The 19,929-nt window shown below is 47.5% G+C and overlaps 1 protein-coding gene across 2 annotated transcripts in view; it reads right to left on the bottom strand.

The window, feature by feature from the left end:
• The window catches only part of STXBP1 (syntaxin binding protein 1), a 68,623-nt gene extending 64,680 nt beyond the window's left edge, over positions 1-3,943 (bottom strand). Inside the window, exon 1 of one of the 2 annotated variants that reach the window (XM_038374865.2) lies at positions 3,384-3,943. In XM_038374865.2, the coding sequence (XP_038230793.1) occupies positions 3,384-3,420 (37 nt within the window). In that variant the 5' untranslated portion in view covers positions 3,421-3,943. The remainder of the gene's footprint in view (positions 1-3,383) is intronic. The other variant, XM_038374864.2, reaches the window with a different exon arrangement.
• Positions 3,944-19,929: the final 15,986 nt, after the last annotated feature.

The raw sequence follows: 19,929 nt of genomic DNA, 5'->3' as shown, positions 1-19,929 counted from the left end.
TAACTTCATCTTCCCCCCCCCCCCCAAAAAAAAGGGTGGACCAGAGTTTCACAAAATGGTGATGGAAAGGACTAGGGTTTAACCATCACTGACCTCAGATACGCTGGAGAGATTTTACTCAGAATTTACAAGACACCTGTGGGCAGAGGCCAGACCTGGAAAGTTTCATCCAGGAATGTGACTTTTTTTTTTTTTTCCTGTGGGGAATTGAGACTTTGTAACCGCATGGGCTGCATGGTGTTTGCTCTGAAACGCAACACCAGGTGGGTGGAAGGGGTGACTGGAAGGGGTGTCGTACTGGATGGAATGGCCCCAGAAAAGGTATCATCATGACACGAGTTGGCTGCGAATTCAGAGGCAAGTCTACAAAGTTATCACCAAGGGCTAGAGGGGAGCCAGGCCTGGTGCCTTTCTTTGAAGAGTGGGGCTATGTAAAACAGGGAGCCATGGCAGGATGATGCTCCATTGCCTTCTCCGCTCAAGAGGAAACCCTGTCTGTGCACAGGATCAGTGGGTGGCCTAGGGATCAGGACAACTGTTCTCCATGCCATCACCACCACCACCACCGCCAGAAAAACCTCCTGGACATCCCAGCCCACGATAATCTTCATAGTCAGCATTACCTTGCACAGTGTGGGCAACTGCCCAGTGAACCCATGGGAAAAGATGGGCAAGGCCAGTGAGGAAGTCCTGCAGGAACCACTGTGGTCAGGAGGCAATGAGGAGGTACAGGACTCCTACACAGATAGCTGGGACCTAGGGTCAGGGGATGAGCTCCACCTCCCAGATAGGACAATTCCAAGGAAATGGAGAGCAAACTCTCTCCACGGCCTTGATCCTACAATGAGAGCTCTCTGTAGGCAGAATCCCAAGCCCCAGTGAAGCCAACAGGGGTCAGATTGCATGGAGCTCTCTGGACAATCACAGTCCAAATTACCTGTGTCCTATGCAACATTTCCCTGCCCAGGGAGAGAATCTAGCGCTAGTATTATAGATACCCAGACTCCACAGATAATCTTGTATTAGAGGGACACCCAGCTACTGGTTATCTTACAGATTTAAAAAAAGCTCTTTTGAGGGAAGAACAGTGCAGTTTGTTATAAAATTCCTGAAGGCTAGAGTTTTGCCTTCAGTCAGATGCCCATCCCAGTGGTTAGAACAAGAAAGTGTATGTGACTTGTGATGGTTAATATTGTCATAGAATATCAGGGTTGGAAGGGACCTCAGGAGGTCATCTAGTCCAACCCCTGCTCAAAGCAGGACCAATTCCCATTTTTTGTCCCAGATCCCTAAATGGCCCCCTCAAGGATTGAACTCACGACCTTGGGTTTAGCAGGCCAATGCTATTGTATTCAAGCAAAGAAAGAAAATATGTAAAAAGTCAACATCTCTAGCTACTGGTCTTTGTTCAAGGAATGGCAGGTTTAGAAGATACATTTAGATTGTAGCCTTTTGGGAGTTTTGACTGAGGAAGGAGGGTCGGCTGAGACTTTTAGCTTTAGCAAGGAATGCCGTTCAGGAACGCAGCGATACATTGTGCATCCCGTCGGTTTCATAACCTACTTTTCACACGCTAGAGAGTGAAAGAGGACAATCTAGTGCAAGAGAATTAAATGCAGCAAAACATTTTAAATTCCACCTCCCCCCCCATCCAGGATTATCTTGCAGTACTAGAACCAAAGGATTTTTTCCCCCCTGAGGGAGCTGACCGAGCCACAGCTGAGCTGTAGGTTTTTGGAAAATAAAAGCAGAGCGAGACTGGTGCAGAGCTGTCTGTTAGCTCTCTAAGCAGGTGATTTCTTGGAACAAAGCAGGACATAAATCTAATGGGATCATCCCACCAAACAGTCACACCATCTGCAGACTGGAGCCAATGCTGTGGTGTGGAGGATTGTTAAATAAGACCCTGCCTTCTTAATGCACAAAGCTCCAGGAGCACTTTCTCGGCATCCAGAGCTAATAGAATTGACATGTATTTCTCCCATTCCCACCGCTAAGCAAAATTTAAATAAATAAACAATGAATTTTTAAGGTGACATTTTGCCTAGTTTCCATTTAAATAAATAATACAAGGTTAATTTCAAGAGCGCGAAGGATTTACATGATTCATGGCAGAGGGGACTCAGAGGAAGTTGTCACCGTTTTATACCAGTTTTTGTTGTTTAGGCATAAAAGTTTCTTGATTAGATTATTATGGCATGAGGAATGCAGGCACTCTGTACAGGAACTCCCCACTTGCCCAGCTGCATAAACTCTAAAAATAAGAACCCCTTATTTAGATACTAAAAATAACATCATGGGGGGGGGAAGAATCTTAGATCCCACCCCCAATCTAGAGAAGATCATCAACCGCGAGCCAAAAATAGCACCTTGGATTCATACACAAGAGCTTATGCCCCCCCCCCCCTCAATCAGAGCAACTGTACAAAGAAATACCCTGGTTGCCAAAGTGCCTAGTTCAAAGCCCAGAGAAGATTCTGCCTTTCTCTGAACCATTTCTTTGGGTAGCTTGAACAGCCTCCACCACCTCGGGGGCATGTTCCTGACGGCAAGGGAAAGCTGGGTGCTGCTTGCACCGTATGATTTGATTTTGGGGGTGGGAGCGGGGAGTCCAGAAGGCTTTGCCCTGACACTGCAGGATCTGGCGTAGCAGCAAGGGCTTTCTGTGCCTGCGCAAAATAACGCAGCCAATGTTGGCGAAGGAGCCTGTAATTTTGTGTTTATTTGTTATTGGCCCAGGCAGAGATCCCGCCCTCCCATGCCCGGAGGCTCTGGGGAATCATTTGGGATTTATTTATTAATTATTATCATTCCTATGATTATTTATTGGAATAATCAGGCAACCGCTGCCTGCTGGAGAAAGCCACTAGGACCCAGAGCCTGGGGAAATGGCTCAGCTTGCTTTCCCTTTCCATCTCCCTCCCCCAGCACTGCAGAAAAATCCCAACCGCCCCCCTCCCTCAATCAAACAATGGTAACACCCCCCCATTTCCCCATGTATTTCTCCAGTTTCCTCTCGTTTGATTCCCCTGCCCCCTTTATCTCCCCATCACCCCTGCCACCCCCAGCTGGGCGTTGATCCTGACTGCAAGGGTCCGGATTGCGCATCTGCATTTCCAACCCCCCGCCCCCCACACACACACACTTTCTATTTTCTCCTGCAAAAGATTACCAAGACTCTGCTCCATTTCCCCAGCAGATCCTGCCTCCGCCCGCAACACCCACTCCCACATCCAAACAGAGTCCATCTTATCTCCCAGATCTCCCCCCCACCACCACCACCGACCCACCCACCCCCGATCCAGCCTCCACCCGCACAGCCCGGGGAAGGGAGGGGAGAGATCGGAAGGGGAAACAGACCAACAAGAGAAGCATCCTCTTACTTTCTCCAACCACAGCCTTGAGCCCAATGGGTGCCATGATGCCCTGCTGCCTTTCGGGGGCGGGGGGGGGGCTTGCCTCCCCCTTTTCCTGCTGCTCTCTGGTTTGTACAAATCCGCTCGCCCTGGCTGTGCGCTCAGCTGCCTGCGAAGGAGGGGGAGAGCGGCAAGCTGAAGATGGGGGGGGGGGGAGGCGGGGGGCGGGGCGGCTGGTGATGATGATGAGGATGAGGATGGGGAAGAGGAGGTGATGGTGCTCCACGGCGTCACCGCTTTGCAGACCAATCGCCTCGGCGGGCTGGTGCCTCCGTCGCGGGGCTGCGGTGCAGCCCACGGGCCATCTGGGCTAGGGAGGAGGAGCAGCTGCGGGCTACCGCGCTCCCTGCCTCCCCCCGGGACAGAGAGACCCCGCCATCCGCCTGCGGGCTCCAGGCGGGGGGCGAAGGATGGGCTCTGATCCTGCAGCACACAGCACGATGCTTGGGGGGGGGGGGATATGTCCGTCTAGGACCAGCCTAGCATCCGCCGCAGTGCTAGCCCTCCCTGCCACTCACCAGGGCTGTGTGCTGGGGATGAAGATCCTGGGTCCAATTCCTCCCTGGGGGAACCCGACTGCAGTGCCTGGCCTTACACCAGGGCTGGATTGGCAGCCCCTGAGCACAGAGCCTGGGCAGAAAGCCTTGCTTGAATCAAAGCTGTGCTTTTACAACCAGCGGCTATTCCCCTGCCTGTGTGTTTATTTATTGCTTAACCTTGCATTAGTTATTTAAATGGAAACGTTGCGAACTGTAGCTTTGAAAATTCAATGTTTAACTGTAATTTTTTTTTTTTTTTTGCATATCTGAGGGGGGAAGGGAATGGGAGAAATAAAAGTAGATTCAAATAGCTCTGGATAGAGAGAGAGCATTACTGTGTTTATTCTCAGGCTGCATATAAACCTACTCATGGGGATGATTTTTAGATCTATAGGCAGAGCAGTTAGTGGCGAAAGGCAGCACTGGACTTTGCCCCTCACGGCATCCTGGGGCTGCAATTTGTTTTTCTCTCTGAGAAAACAAAAGGGACCAGAGGAAAAAATCCAGTGAGACAGAGGAGAATCTAGCTCAGGGAAGCAGGGCTTCCTCCTAGACTTCAGGGACAAGGCCCTCCAGAAACAGTCCCCAGACCAAAGGCATCTAGGGTAAGATCTCCCTCGCCCATACATAACAGGGTCAGGAGGGCTGACCTGGAGAAGATCTACACTGTGGAGCCATTCCAATAACTTTTCCCCAAAATGCCTGGTCCTGGATTTAAACACATAAATTGGTTAGCAAATAAAGCACCAGGCAGGGAGTCAGGGGACCTGGGTTCTACTCCCAGTGCTGCAGTGGACCTGCTGTGTAATCTTGGGTAAGTCACTTCGGTGTTTTATATCTGTTTCCCTCCCCTTTGTCTGGTCTATGATGATCGTAAGCTCCTTGGAAGCAGGGACTGGATTTCACTGGGTGTTTGTACAGCACCCAGCACAATAGGGCCCTGGATTTATCTGGGGCCTCTAGGTCCTGATGCTGTTGTTTTGTTGGTTCTTATTTTATTTTGTGATCCTGTACACACCACTAGCAAAGAAGGGGAGCTTAGAGTCCAGCACTACATGTGGGTGGGCCCCTGTGCTCATGCAGACCCCAAATGGGGCACTGTTCAAATAAAGGCTCAGCCCATTGCAGGATGGGGGCCAAAGTGTCAGACAGAATGCAATAGGTGGACAAGACAGACAACCAGTGGGAAGGAGGGAATAGGGACGATGGCTTCACAATCAAACAAACAGAGTTAGCACAAAGATGGAACTCTTCCAAAATCTGGATGTGTTCTAGGTTTCCTAAACTGCACATGTATCTATGCCCCATGCGCTGTGCCATGGTTTTATTATTATTTGTAACAGATTTGGACTTGCTCTGCAATAACTTATGCATATTGCATGTTGAGTTGGGTATTGGTAAGCTGGTTACGTGATGATTCTATGGGGTGCTACTCAAAGAATATATGGGTTTAGTTTAATAGGGAGCTGTTGGGGGGGAAAAACAAGCAGGAGGGGAAAGAACGGCTCAAGATAAGCCACTTCTCCGTGAACACTTCAGAGCTGGTGAGAGATCAGGCCAAGACAGGAAAAGGCTCATGAATGCAGCAATCTGGCAGGTTTAAAAGCGAACATGTTGTCAAGGGGGAAGGGGGTGTTTTGATGAGCCAGGCTGTGACCTCGGTCTGCCTAGGTTACTGGCAGGGGATGGTGATAGGTGTAGACCATTGCTTCAAAATCTTTTTTCTCTGATTTTCTTTTGTTAACATAAACAAAGCTGTGGTTTAAGAAGGCCATCTGGTCACTGTGTTCATGACTGGTCCCCGATTCCTGAAGGGAGGAATTGCACGGGCTGAACCTGGACAGACATGTCGGCTGACCCACAGGGGGCTGTAGCCCAAGGCCGGGTCTCTGAGCTGGAGAACTGCAGCATTTCACCTCAGGAGAGGTAAAGGCCTGAAGCCTGACACCTGAGGGGACACACTCGGCAAGAGGACAGCAGAGCGGCTAGGCCTGGAACTGTGACATTATTTATCATTTGGATTGTGGTACTGTCGAGGAGCCCCAGTCAGGCTCTGTTGTGCTAGGTTCTGTACAAACCCAACACCGAGACCCTTTCCTTGCTAGCTCTTATTTACAAAAGAATGTACATTTAAGGGCTGTATGTCCCTTTGTTCTTCTTTGATCTCCTGCGTTGCCCAGGGTCAGGTCCCCATTGTGCTGGGCGTGGCATAAACACAACATAAAAAGTAACTCCTGCCCAAGAAGCCTACCGGACAAGATGCCCGGCCTGCAAGCTGAGCCCGCTTATGACTTCCATTCACTTCACTTTGGATAGCGGAGAAAGCATTGAACTGGGAGTCAGGATAACCTGGGTTCAGTTGCCTGCTGGGTAATCTTGGGCAAGTCACTTCCCCACTCTGTGCCTCAGTTTCCCCATCTGTAAAATGGGGACAATGATACCGACCTCCTTTGTGAAGTGCTTTGCGATCTCCTGATGTAATGCACTATGTAAGAGCCAGGTATTATTTATCTGTGTTCTTATAACATGCCCATCCCCCATAGTCAATGAGTTCCTCACTCTAATAAATAACAGTAGAATTCTGCCAGCTGTAATTTGGATACAGCGGTGGAGGAAGATTTGATTTACACCAAATGAAAACCAAACAAAGGAATGCAATGCTGCTTTTGGCCAGTTAAGATCACCAAAAGCCAGGCCATGTAAATGTGATGGTTCCAAGAGTCATGTTAACACGGCCAGAGGGCAGTGCAGTATGAAGAGTAATATACTGAGCTGCGTATTTTGCCAGAAACACAGGGATGGTAGATGCTGCTTACATGCAATGGAGCCGAGGTCATGCTACGGGAACTGGCTCTTTGGCGTTGTCCTTTGTGATTAGGGGCCCTATCCTGTTCCTGTTGAACTCCATGCTTAGCCGGCAGAGCCCTTATGCACATGCTAAATGTTAATTATGGGAGAAGGTCCCGTTAACTTCAAAGTGAAGTAGGTGCTGGATGAGGACTTAGGAATTTTGCTTCAATGGAATCTCCAGATCCCATATTACATGTGTAGAAGGGCCTGAGCCAAAGCCCATTGAAGTCTATAGATGCCTTTCTGTTGACTCCAGTGGGCTCAGGATTTGGTCCTAAATCAGGAGTGTGAAATTGAGGAACTATTAACTATGGTTTGTAACCTGTCCTTTAAATCAGCTACTGTACCCAGTGACTGGAAGATAGCTAATGTAACGCCAATATTTAAGAAGGGCTCTAGAGGTGATCCTGGCAATTACAGACCGGTAAGTCTAACGCTGGTACCGGGCAAATTAGTTGAGACAATAGAAAAGAATAAAATTGTCAGACACACAGAAGAACATAAATTGTTGCGCAAAAGTCAGCATGGTTTCTGTAAAGGGAGATCGTGTCCTACTAATCTATTGCAAAAAGAAAAGGAGTACTTGTGGCACCTTAGAGACTAACAAATTTATTTGAGCATAAGCTTTCGTGAGCTACAGCTCACTTCATTGGATGCATTCGGTGGAAAATACACATCTAATCTATTGGAGTTTTTTGAAGGGGTCAACAAACGTCGACAAGGGGCATCCAGTGGACATAGTGTACTTAGATTTCCAGAAAGCCTTTGACAAGGTCCCTCACCAAAGGCTCTTACATAAATTAAGTTGTCATGGGATAAGAGGGAAGATCCTTTAATGGATTGAGAACTGGTTAAAAGACAGGAAACAATGTGTAGGAATAAATGGTAAATTTTCAGAATGGAGAAGGGTAACTAGTGGTGTTCCCCAAGGGTCAGTTCTAGGACCAATCCTATTCAACTTGTTCATAAATGATCTGTAGAAAGGGGTAAACAGTGAGGTGGCAAAGTTTGCAGACGATACTAAACTGCTCAAGATAGTCAAGACCAAAGCAGACTGTGAAGAACTTCAAAAAGATCTCACAAAACTAAGTGATTGGGCAACAAAATGGCAAATGAAATTTAATGTGGATAAATGTAAAGTAATGCACATTGGAAAAAATAACCCCAGTTCTACATACAATATGATGGGGGCTAATTTAGCTACAACTAATCAGGAGAAAGATCTTGGAGTCATCGTGGATAGTTCTCTGAAGACATCCACGCAGTGTGCAGCGGCAGTCAAAAAAGCAAACAGGATGTTAGGAATCATTAAAAAAGGGATAGAGAATATCTTATTGCCCTTATATAAATCCATGGTATGCCCACATCTTGAATACTGCATATAGATGTGGTCCCCTCATCTCAAAAAAGATATACTGGCATTAGAAAAGGGCAACTAAAATGATTAGGGGTTTGGAACGGGTCCCAGATGAGGAGAGATAAAAGAAGCTAGGACTTTTCAGCTTGGAAAAGAGGAGACTAAGGGGGGATATGATAGAGGTATATAAAGTCATGAGTGGTGTGGAGCAAGTGAATAAGGAAAAGTTATTTACTTGTTCCCATAATATAAGAACTAGGGGCCACCAAACAAAATTAATGGTTAGCAGATTTAAAACAAATAAAAGGAAGTTCTTCTTCACACAGCACACAGTCAATCTGTGGAACTCCTTGCCTGAGGAGGTTGTGAAGGCTAGGACTATAACGAGGTTTAAAAGAGAACTGAATAAATTCATAGAGGTTAAGTTAATTAATGACTATTAGCCCGGATGGGTAAGGAATGGTGTCCCTAGCTTTTGTTTGTCAGAAGGTGGAGATGGATGGCAGGAGAGAGATCACTAGATCATTACCTGTTAGGTTCACTCCCTCTGGGGTACCTGGCATTGGCTACTGTCAGTAGCTGGGATACTGGGCTGGATGGACCTTTGGTTTGACCCAGTATGGCCATTCTTATGTTCTTAGGAGTGTGATGTTGCACTCCATATGTTTTATGGACATATGCTAACAAATGTAAATATAATGTAACTGGAATATGCTTTATGCAAAAGGTCTCTTGTAAGGTATCCTTACATAGCTTATAATCTACTGAGTGTGGTCATCCTATTTGTATGAATATATCATTCTTGTATCTGAAACTAGGAACATGTAGCATAACTCTGAAGTCCTATTGTAATTATGCAAAGTGTGGCCCATTAATGGTGGTTTAGAATCTTGATGGCTCCCATTGACTAGAATAATTGGTTGCAGATGGCTCTGTTTACTTGTAAGCTTTCCTGTATACCTGTGTGCCAGCGAGTGGGTAATGAAATCTCACAGTACATGTGAACATGTCACATTGTAGCAGAGTGGCTACTCTGCTCCTAAAATACAAGGGGTCAAAAGCAGCCCTGGAGAGGGCTGTGGCTGGGGATGGCTGACTGGGGAAGCAGCTGCAGCTGGGCCATGCGCCAATCAGGCCCCAGCTGGCCTGTATAAAAAGGCTGGGAGCCAGAGGCCCAACGAGTCTTTCTCCAGGCTGGGAGAGAGCAGGGTCAGCCAGCCAGGGTAGTGAGGGTGGTGCAGTGCTGGGGAAGGAGCAGGCTGAGCAGGAGCACTCCAGGCTGGCAACTCCCCAAGCTGTAGGGCCTGGTCCAAGGCCCATAGAGGTACTGGGAGGCAGAGGAAGGCAACAGGTCTGAACCCCCTTGCCTATGATGAGTGGCCTTTACACTGCAGTCTGCCCCAGAGAGCAGGAGCCTGGTGATGACTGGCAGTAGCCCAGACTGAGGCAAGGTGGGGATAGTGGGTTGGGTGTTCCCCAGGAAGGGGAGACCCAGAGGCAGAGTGTGGGGGTACTGCCAGGGGGCAGAACCGTAGAGAAAGGGGCACCGGGGTCTGTGAGGGACACAGGGGCCAGAGCTGTGCAGAACTCTGGCCTGAAGAGGGTGCTCCAGGCTGGAAAAGAGCTAATTCCCAATGACCAGCAGGAGGCGCCGCAGGAGTGAGTCTGCTCCTTTACACACATGATACTGGAATCCATCTTAAACCTGGTAATTTTCCATTTAGAAGGGGTGGGGGACCCAGAGGGACTAAGGATTCCTGCCTAGTGCCAAAGATATTGAAGGGGGTGGAACAGAACAAAGGGCGCTGCCAGTCATGAGAAATTCTCAAGTTACCACCTGAGCTGGAACTAACAAGGGCTGTACCAGGGGAAAGGATTGGGCCCAGACTAGGAAGGAGTCTAGTCTGTAAAAGGAAAAGGAGTTCTCTAGACATTAAGGTGCCACAAGTCCTCCTTTTCTTTTTGCAAATACAGACTAACTCGGCTGCTACTCTGTAGTCTGTGAAAGAAGCTTATTGGAACACCTCTGAGGGTGAGATTTATCTGTATTCAGTTTCTCAATGTATTAGGCTTAGACTTGCGTGTTTTGTTTTGTTTTGCTTGGTAACTTTGTTACATCTGTTATTACTTGAAACCACTTAAATCCTACTTTTTATACTTAATAAAATCACTTTTGTTTATTAATTAACCCAGAGTAAGTGATTAATACATGGGGGAGCAAACAGCTGTGCATATCTCTCTACCACTGTTATAGAGGATGGACAATTTATGAGTTTACCCTGTATAAGCTTTACAGTGCTGAGCTCCCACCCTCTGGAAAGCCAACCTCTTTCAGGAGTCTCAGGTTGGACCCCTGAAATTACTGGTCGCTTTTGAAAAGCCTTGCCTCTATTTTGTAACTCAACCTGCAGAAGCTTTTAGAGCCAAGGCTGGGTATAATTGTCAGAGGTAGGAAATTCAAGTGAATTGGGTGAAGTTTAGTTTTAATGGAAGTTCAAGAACATTAAGCCAGCCCTACAGTTAGGTGACACTGAGTAAGCTTCCCCCAGTATATCGATACAATCCAGTTCCAATGGGAAACTCACCCAGCTCCTTCAAACTGGGGCCTCTCCTGAACTTCCTGGATTGTGGGTTTGTGACACCCACTGCATTGCTAACCATAAGCATTCAAAAATCATGAGTCAGGCTCAAAAAATGATGAGATTAGCTTAACTCATAAAATAACAAAAAAATAAATTGGATTCTTTTCATGAGCCCTTTGGTCTGGGCCAATCAGAAGGGCTAGAAACTTTTTAAAAATGCTGGAGTCTCACCTAATCACCGGACTCCAGGAGCTGGGGCTTTAAGAAAAAGACCAACTATTGTGAAACTTGTGACAACGTAATGGGGATTGGTGATATTGCAAACTCCCTTTCCTTTCTCGGGTCCTGACCCTGTTTTTACTCTTGCAATGTGGTCACAGTACAGAAGAGATGAGAACCACTCACCTGGGCTACATGACTGATGACTCTGGCATCTGAACTAATGTCCATTAGGGTCAAGATTAAAGACCGGGACCCAGCACTCAGGAAACAACCCCTATTGATTTCAGTGAGAGTTTTGCTAGAATAAAGATGGCAGAATCTGGCCCCAAGTTTCCCCACCTGCCTTAATAAGGGACCTCAACCAAAGTGTAACCCAACTGTGCAGCGGTGAATGAATGCTAGTGCGGCCTGGTGACTTGCATTTGTGCTAGCTGGTTTTGTTCACAAGCCAGCTTCTCAAATGAAATCGGACCCGTCTGTTCAATCTCACACTGCAGATTCAGCCAGATGAGATTTGGTTCAAAATATTTGATACCTCCTTTGCCAGAAATAATCTGTGCTGAGCTAGTTTGCAGTGAGGAGGGAGCAAAAAGTCACAGAGTAACTAGGGCAATATAGGGACAACATGGGACCAGATCTTCAACTGGGGTAGAACAGCCTAGCTCCACTGGCTGATTAACACCAGCTGAGGGGCTGGCCCTCAATATCTTGGTTCACTTGACTGTTAACAGGGGTAGCTTCATCCACATCGGCTTTTGGAGCCTGTGGAAACTACAGCTGAGGGGAGCCCCTGAAACAAGGGATTGAGGTTTCTACTCTTAAATGCTTTGGTGCTGGGAATTGGTGCCACCCAGAGGTGAAATTTACCCCTGTGCAGAGTGGCTGGAGCTGGCTGGGAAATGGAATGGCTGTTCCATGGGAAATACCAGCCCTTGGAGAATTCCCATGTCCCAAATCAGCACAAAAAGTTGAAATTTACTGCGCAGTAAAAACTCTGAACTCTTTCATCTTGGAAACATCAAAATGACCTTACTGAGACATTTCACTTTGTCTTTGATTTCAACTTTTGTCAATCTCAGCAGATATAATAGTAAGTGAAAATGAACTAAATGATTCTGGTAATTTCCCACTGAAAACTTCAACAAAATCAATAAGTTCTCGCAAGCTGTTCCAATCTTGTGGCATCAGCATTTTCCAAACAAAAATGGCTCCATCAGAAAAGATTGACCAGCAATTAGAGGGATGGCACCAGTGAAGTCCCATTTAATCCCTAACACGTAGGTGAGTCTTAAGTGGTGGACAGAGGCCCTCTGCTCAGGTGTGCATTTTGCGCGGCGTGACTTGATGGGTGTTCTGTTAGCAGAGCCTCTTTTAGGCTGAACGGATGGGCGAGTTCTAAGGGCGAGGGGGAGAGAGACGGGCTTGGAGGGATAAAAGCATAACCCTGGGGGGACCTGAATATAACTGAAGAGCCCAAAGTCCTAAAAGCTGACAAGGGCCACTGGGTGCACTTAGGTGCAGCCTGTGTGGAGAGTGTCAGACAGTGGAGTATAGCCCACCTTCCGCAATGTTAGAAATGAAGGTTTGCTGCTTTAAGGGGGGCGAGGGGAAGTGGAATGGCCCTGGCTTTCCTGAGCCCCCATCTGTATTTGCAAATGGATATTTCTTTACATGCGTAGAGCTGGCAGTTTTTTCTGTGTGCATCACTGATCCCCTCTGTACTGTGGGGTCCCTGTCCGCACTGCCACGTGTGACCATCCCTAGAAGAACGTTTTGCTCAGATTGAAGTGCTGGAAGCTCATATTAAGAGGCTGGGGCAGGGGGAAAAGGGGGGATTTTAATATTATCGTGCATGAATCAGTCCCAGGCAAACAAGCAACTGCGTCCTCCAATGCCACACATTAGTTCCAAATACATGTGCCCCCCACCCCCCCAAGAAGCATCAAAAGGGTGTAGCTCAGATGGGGTCCTCAGCAAACGTGGTGCTCCTCTGAGCCTCAGAATGGAGTCAGCTCGAGAGCTAAAAAAAAGACTGTCTTTGGGTTTAATTGCTCTTTCAGCCACTGGGGTTGAATGGAGAAGATACTGGACTGGGAACCTGAGTTCTATTCCTCCCTCTGCCACTTCCCTGCTGTCTGATCTTGGGCAAGTCACTTCACCTTTCTGTTTCCTTTCCATGGTGTCTATTTAGCTTGGAAGCTCCTCAGACCATCTCTCCCTGTATTTTTGGCCAGAGCCTGGCACAATGGGGCCAGAGCAGAGCATGGCCCTGGTCTGAGACTGGAGCCCCTCCGCTCTAGTGCAATGCAAATAAAGAGCAGGAATAATCATCCAAACCACTGACGTTCTGCTCTGACCAGTGACTAGCTACAGATCAGAGGGTGAGGGGAAGCTGCCTCTGCTGATCAGGACTGAGCCCCCTTGGGGCTGCCAGGCATAGGGGGAGAGAAGCATGTGTCACCAGCAAAGGATGAATGCAGGATGTTGGAGGCCGAAAACATGAGTCACAGCAACAGCCTGGACTCCCAGCCTGTTGCAGACCCATAAACCTCTGTACCCTGCGTGGGCCAGTCCCCAGAGGAGCCAGAGCAGAGACCGTGTGTTACACCTGCAGTGCCACTGCCCAGCTGAACTGGTTCCATGCACTAGCTAGAATTCTTCAGTGCTTGTGACTCCGCTTGTAAAACAGACCCCTAAATAAGCAGCTCTCCAGGTGAGCCCCTTGTGCTGGGATCAGAGACAGCTCCTCAATCAGTGCTAGGGCTGATGCGGGGGCGGGATGGGGGCGATACACACGTGCCCAGGCCCTATTGAACCGGGAGGCGGAGAGATTCCCCCAAGCAACAAAATGCTCTTTGTGACCACTTCTCTTCCCAACTGTTCTCTACAGCAGGGAGCAGAGCTGGGGCAGGGGGTCAAAACCTGGCAGCCCTTCCATGCCCCACTAGCTCCCAGGGGTTTCAAAGGACTGTTACGTTTGTATCGCTGCAGCTCCTCCGAGCACAATTGCACAAAAGCCAGAGCTCCTTCAGCAGCCTCCCATGTCTGGTCCTTTGGGAACGAGGGCAAAATGGGCTATGGTTAAAGGACGGGTGGACGGAGGGGACTGGAAATCAGGGAACTTCGGGGAGGATTTTGCTCACTGCCACAGCTCCAGCCACGCAGGGGCCGTAAACAATCTGCAAACAACCAGGAGAGAAATCCCTTTGTGCAGGCACCGTCTTGGGTTGCCATACGCAGCCAGGCCCTTGCCCCAGTGCATAGCTCAGGGTGTGGCAAGGGGATTCTGAGCTGCTCTGAACTGCAGAGCGGGCTATAGGTGCTTCTGGAAAGTACAGCAGACACTGGGGCTGCTAGGGATTGCACTGGCCCTCAAAGCAGCCCAGAATCCTGAGTGCAGCAAGTGCTTTAAATCATCAGGATTTAAAAAAGGGAAAAATTGCTTTCCAATTAAAGACAATCCCCTCCGGCAGCTTTGTCCTTCTCTCAGCTACCGGTCATTTCACTCATGACCATCAGGGGGCAACAGTGTTCCACAGGAGCCCCCCCTCTCCTTGCAGTAGGCTTGAGACAGGTGATGGGATTGTGGAGGTCAGGCAAACTGGGCGGTCAGCAGAGGTGTCCTGCTCCGGCTCCTGGAGGGAAGGTCCATTGCGGTTTGGGGGCGGTGTCTTGGCCTCACCTGTTGCACCCATTTCCGGGTCATGTTGCTGCTTGCAAATCATTAGCAATCTCACTGCAGGAGGTAGCGCCCGCAGCTGCAGTTGGGCTCAGGGACCTCCAGCGCCAGGTGCTGTCCATGTTCCCTGCATCAGATTCTCCATGCGCCGGGGCGGGGGAGGCTGGAGACAGCCCATGGCTGGGGGTTAGCCCTTCCCAAAGGTCTCAGCCGGGGGGAGAGCTAAATAATTAAACAAGAAAATACCTTGGCCCTAACTAGATGGGTTTTCAGCCTTGCTCCTCGGCCCCTTTGCATTCCCTCCTTCATCTGGGTGTCACCCACTTAAGGCTTGGGTCTCCATATGCTGACTCGCATGAGGCACTGGACTCGTTTGCTCCCATGGACCTACACCTGTTTTGCAAAATCCAGACCCCCAGGGCATGCGCTCGTAGAGGCAGGGACCTTGTCTTCTTCCCATCCTGCCCTGGCTCAAACATAAACAATAATGAGGGACATCAGATTTTAGGAGTCCCCCCTCCACTTGCTTTCGGTGTTGAATGGGTAAGGACTCTACTCTCTGCCCTTGAGCCCTGTCCACACTAAGCCCCTGATTCAGCAAAGCACCTGCTCAAAGCATCTGGATTCAGCAAAACCCTTACACACATGCTTAACTTTGAGCACATGCTTTGGTCCCGTTGACTTCCATCTGTATCATGGCATAGGAGCAGAACCATGCTCTGAAAGAATTGCTGAGTACCACTGCACACCTGAATAGTTTCACTCTCTTAGGACTTATCTATACGGGGACATTGACCTGTGTAATTACACCTCTATAGCTTTGCTGCTATAACGACAGCAGTATCATTCTGCTGCTAACGTTCCCTGTGCAGACAAGTCCCAAGCTGTGCAAGAAACCTTGTGACAGAGCTGGAAAACCAGAGTCTCCCCTGTCTCGGGCTAGCACTCTAACCATTGGACCATTCTTCCTCTTTTGTCTGCACCTGGGCAGCACTTTGCTTGGGAACTGTTTCCTAATGCACCTGTCACTGGCTCGGGTTCCACAGGCTCTGTGGACAAGGCTTGGTTTTCTTTACAACATCTGTGCTGGTAGAACCCTTGCTGGGGAGCCAGCCCTGAGCCCCTCATTCCTGGAGCATCCAGCCCCATTTCTGCAGGTGGCAGTCCCATCATTTGTGGCTGGGCGGAGCACGCCTGCATTCAGCCAGGTTTGGCTGTCAGGGCATTTGAAAACTGTTTTCGAGGCAGCTACAAAGCCTTGCATGGGCAGGGCCTTGCGCTCCCATGGAGTGTGCCCAAAGCATACCAGACAGCCAGTCCCCTTCTTTGAATTCTCTGCACATTCTTCAGTCTAATTGATAAGATTTCTTTGTTGATCTTGGTCGCTGTGAAAACAGATCATTACCGCCTGAGGTCAATTAGAGTTAGAGGAAAACGCTTTGGATTTGTTAGACTGTAAGAGGGAGGGAAATAAATATTTACTAAAGAAAACCCTGATCCTGCAAACTCTCAGGGGTAGAATGATGATTATTTTTACTCCAGTAGCTCCCAGGGTCTGTCTAATCAAGGTGTGATTGCAGCAGCAGGAGCCCTACCTGCCGTAGCTTTAGCCATGCGAGCAAAGCTAAAAATAGCAGTGAATATGCAGCCCCACCGGCTTCAGTGTGGGGTGTTTTCAGAGTAGCAGTCGTGTTAGTCTGTATTCGCAAAAAAGAAAAGGAGTACTTGTGGCACCTTAGAGACTAACAAATTTATTTGAACATAAGCTTTTGTGAGCTACAGCTCACTTCTTTGGATGCATTGTAAGCTCACTGGGGACCCTTGGTATGTACTCCTGTTGCTAGCCAGTGCTGATACGCACACAGGCTGGTCCTCGCTGTTATTTTTAGCTGTGCTGGTGCAGGTCTGTCTATCCGTGCCCCGATCACACCTCCGACTGCCGTGAAGATATATCCCCAGAGTCTCCAGTTGCAACGGGAGGGCTCAATGTTCTAGATGCTCTTCAAAAAAGGTAGGCCAGGTCTTCACTTCGGAAAAGGAGTGTTCATACATCTGTGACTAGCAGATGTAAGGGGCAGGTGGTATCTAACTTCAAGGTCAACCCAATTGACACACTTAGGATGGAGAGCTGAGCTGCTCCCTTTGTGACCAAATTTATTATTGTATTTGACAAGTGACAACGAAAAACGTGTCTCGCATTATTTGCTGACTCTCTTTTGAGCATCTGTTTAACCTACCATAGGTATTTGGGCCCTGATTCAGGAAAGCACTGAAGCATGTAATTGACTTCAACGGGACTGAAGCATGTGTCAAAGTTAAATGTTTTGCCGAATTGGAAAGGATTTCAGCAAATGCCTCCAATTAAGCATGTGCTTAGAGTGCGTTGCTGAATTGTGGACTCTTGTACATTCCTCCCCATGATATCCAAGGCCCTTGGCAGCTGGCTGAACTCATGAAATCGTTTATCTGCAAATCAATTAGCCAAAGGAAAAATGCCCAAATTCATAGGATAAAATTTACACAACAGATAATTCAATCGGCTCTAACAGATAAGAGACACTTACATTTATTTAGTGATTTGCGCCTATGTGTAATTAGCTGTGATGATTAGACTCTTTTTTGCTGTGTAATTTTTAAAATCTTTATCTTCATTGTATTTAAATAAACTGGAAACTGAGGGCCTGATCCAAAGCTCACTGAGGTCAGTGGAAAGACAATGAGCTGCCTACAACTCACTTGATTCATGTCCCAAGCATGTAGTCCAGGACTGGGGCCCAGCCAAACCATACAAGGGTTGAATAATCCCCCTTGATGTTCTCCATTCTCTGTTATAGTTCAGGGATGTCAGAGTCCCTTCTGAAAAGACACCCATGAGTAAGTTAGGTCACCAGAGTTGTTCGGGTCACATGAGTAAAGTTACTCATGGGGGTAAGTCTTTGCAGGGCCAATCAAAAACATCACCGGGTGTCCTTCCTTTCCATCCCCTTCCGGGAGTAATGAGAACCCTGAAAAGGTCAGCAATGTGTAAGCTGGGTGATGTCTTCCTGAGCCTGCAGACAGGTGTTGCACTACTCATGCCTATGCCAAGCTGGCTGCAGCAGAGAAAACTAACCAAGGCCTTGGGAGTTTTCACTGTTGCTGTTGAATGACAGCATGTCACAATCAAATACAGCAACTATGTCTGGGCCCAACCTGATACCTATCTTTCCATTGACTTGGTCCACCGTTAACTGCTTTATGACTTTATACTGTAAGGGGCGTGGTCTTGGAGGTTGTGTAACACTGACAAACCCCAGTCTTTGGCGGGTGGGATTGAACCTGGGACCTCTGGAGCTAAATGCATGCGTCTCTACTGCATGAGCTAAAAACGATACGGTCCTTAGCTAAGGCTGTAGAGCAAACTCATTTAACTCTAAGTGGTCTTGGTGCCACTTGGTAGTACCCGGAGGTGTGGGGGTTACATACTTCCCCTAGCTGAGGAAGTGCCTTCGGAGCTTCAGAGACTTCCCAGTTCAAATCCCAGACGAGCCCCCACTTGTAACACCAACGGACCCCGGTTGTCGGCGGGTGGGATCGCACCTGGGACCTCTGGAGCTAAATACATGAGCTAAAAGCCAGATGGCTGTTAGCTAAGGCTGTAGAGCAGACTCATTTAATGCTCTCTAAGTGGGCTCAGTGCCGCTGGCTGGGACAGAGCACCACCCCCAAGAGGTGGGTGGGTTGCAGTTGTGCTGGCTTTTTTTCCACCTGGGTTTGGTCCTCAGGCTAGTAAGTGGGGGTGGGGAGGGTCACTTTTTCCAGCCCTGACAATAGGGAACAATCTGCATTGCCAGAGAGACCCCACGCCAGCAAAGCTCTGAAGTGCATGCTGAGCCCAAAGCAAATGAGTAGACCCTCTAAACTCAATGGGACAACTCACATGCTTAAAGTTAAGCACATGCTTCAGTGCTTTGCTGGAACAGAGGCTATCTGCCCAAATCTGGCTATAAACTCTCTAACCACGAGGCTTCTGTTGAATAATTATTATGATTTGTATTGCAGCAGCGCCCAGCAATACAGGGACCCCCCCGGGCTAGATGCTGTACAAACACTGTCCATATCTGCCTTGTATATTATGCATACAGAGCCTGGCCCGAAGCCGGCTGGAGTCAATGGGAGACAGATCAGGCTGCTCTTCGCTGCAGAACTGTGATTCTCTATTTTAATGTCAAGCATGCAACTAAGGTTGTTACAGATATTTGTGCAGTACACACAAGGGAGAGAGATTATATTAGTAACTGTTATGATTATTGTTCTTTGTGCAGGCCAAATAAAAAACCCCACATTCCTTGAGTAACCATCTACTTTATAGAGCTACTCAATATTTTTGGATGGAAAAGGACATTTTTATTCCAAATGAAAAGTTTTGTTTTGGTCAAAGTGTCCCCCCCCCTTTTTTTTCTCTTTTCCCTCCTCATTTTTAAAAGAGGAAGGGAGAAAATTGGGAGAGAAAAAGAGGGGGGGGGAACCTGAACATCACAATTTTTAATAAAACATGGATTTTTTAAAAAAATTCCAGCAGAAAAAAAGCAATTAATTTTCAACAAGCTTTATTAATTTTAGAATAAGTGGGGGAAACAGAAAGAAATGGGGATGGGATCTGGAACTAGGAAGAACAAGCTATTCTGGTTCAGCATCTGTGCATCTTGATTAAGGCTGTCAACTGATTAAAAAAATTAATCGCAATTAATCGGGCAATTAAAAAAATTAATCAAGATTAATCTCACTGTTAATAATAGAATACCATTTATTGAAATATTTTGGATGTTTTCTACATTTTCAAATCTATTGATTTCAATTACAACACAGAATACTATGTGTACAGTGGTCACTTTATATTTATTTTTGATTACAAATATTTGCATTGTAAAAAACAAAAGAAATAGTATATTTCAATTCCCCTAATACAAGTACTGTAGTGTAATTTCTTTATCATGAAAGTTGAACTTACAAATGTAGAATTATGTACAAAAAATAACTGCATTCAAAAATAAAACAATGGAAAACTTTAGAACCTACAAGTCCACTCAGTCCTACTTCAGCCAATCGCTCAAACAAGCAAGTTTGGTTAAAATTTAACCAAGATAATGCTGCCCACGTCTTGTTTACAATGTCATCTGAAAGTCAAAACAGGTGTTCATATGGCACTGTTGTAGCTGGCATCGCAAGATATTTACATGCCAGATGCGCTAAAGATTCATATGTCCCTTCATGCTTCAGCCACCATTCCATGCCGATGACGGGC

Source organism: Dermochelys coriacea, chromosome 16 (genome assembly GCF_009764565.3).
Source record: "Dermochelys coriacea isolate rDerCor1 chromosome 16, rDerCor1.pri.v4, whole genome shotgun sequence".
Classification (NCBI taxonomy): domain Eukaryota; kingdom Metazoa; phylum Chordata; order Testudines; family Dermochelyidae; genus Dermochelys; species Dermochelys coriacea.
Note: the sequence above shows the minus strand (reverse complement) of the source record. Positions and strands in the feature narration are given on the sequence as shown.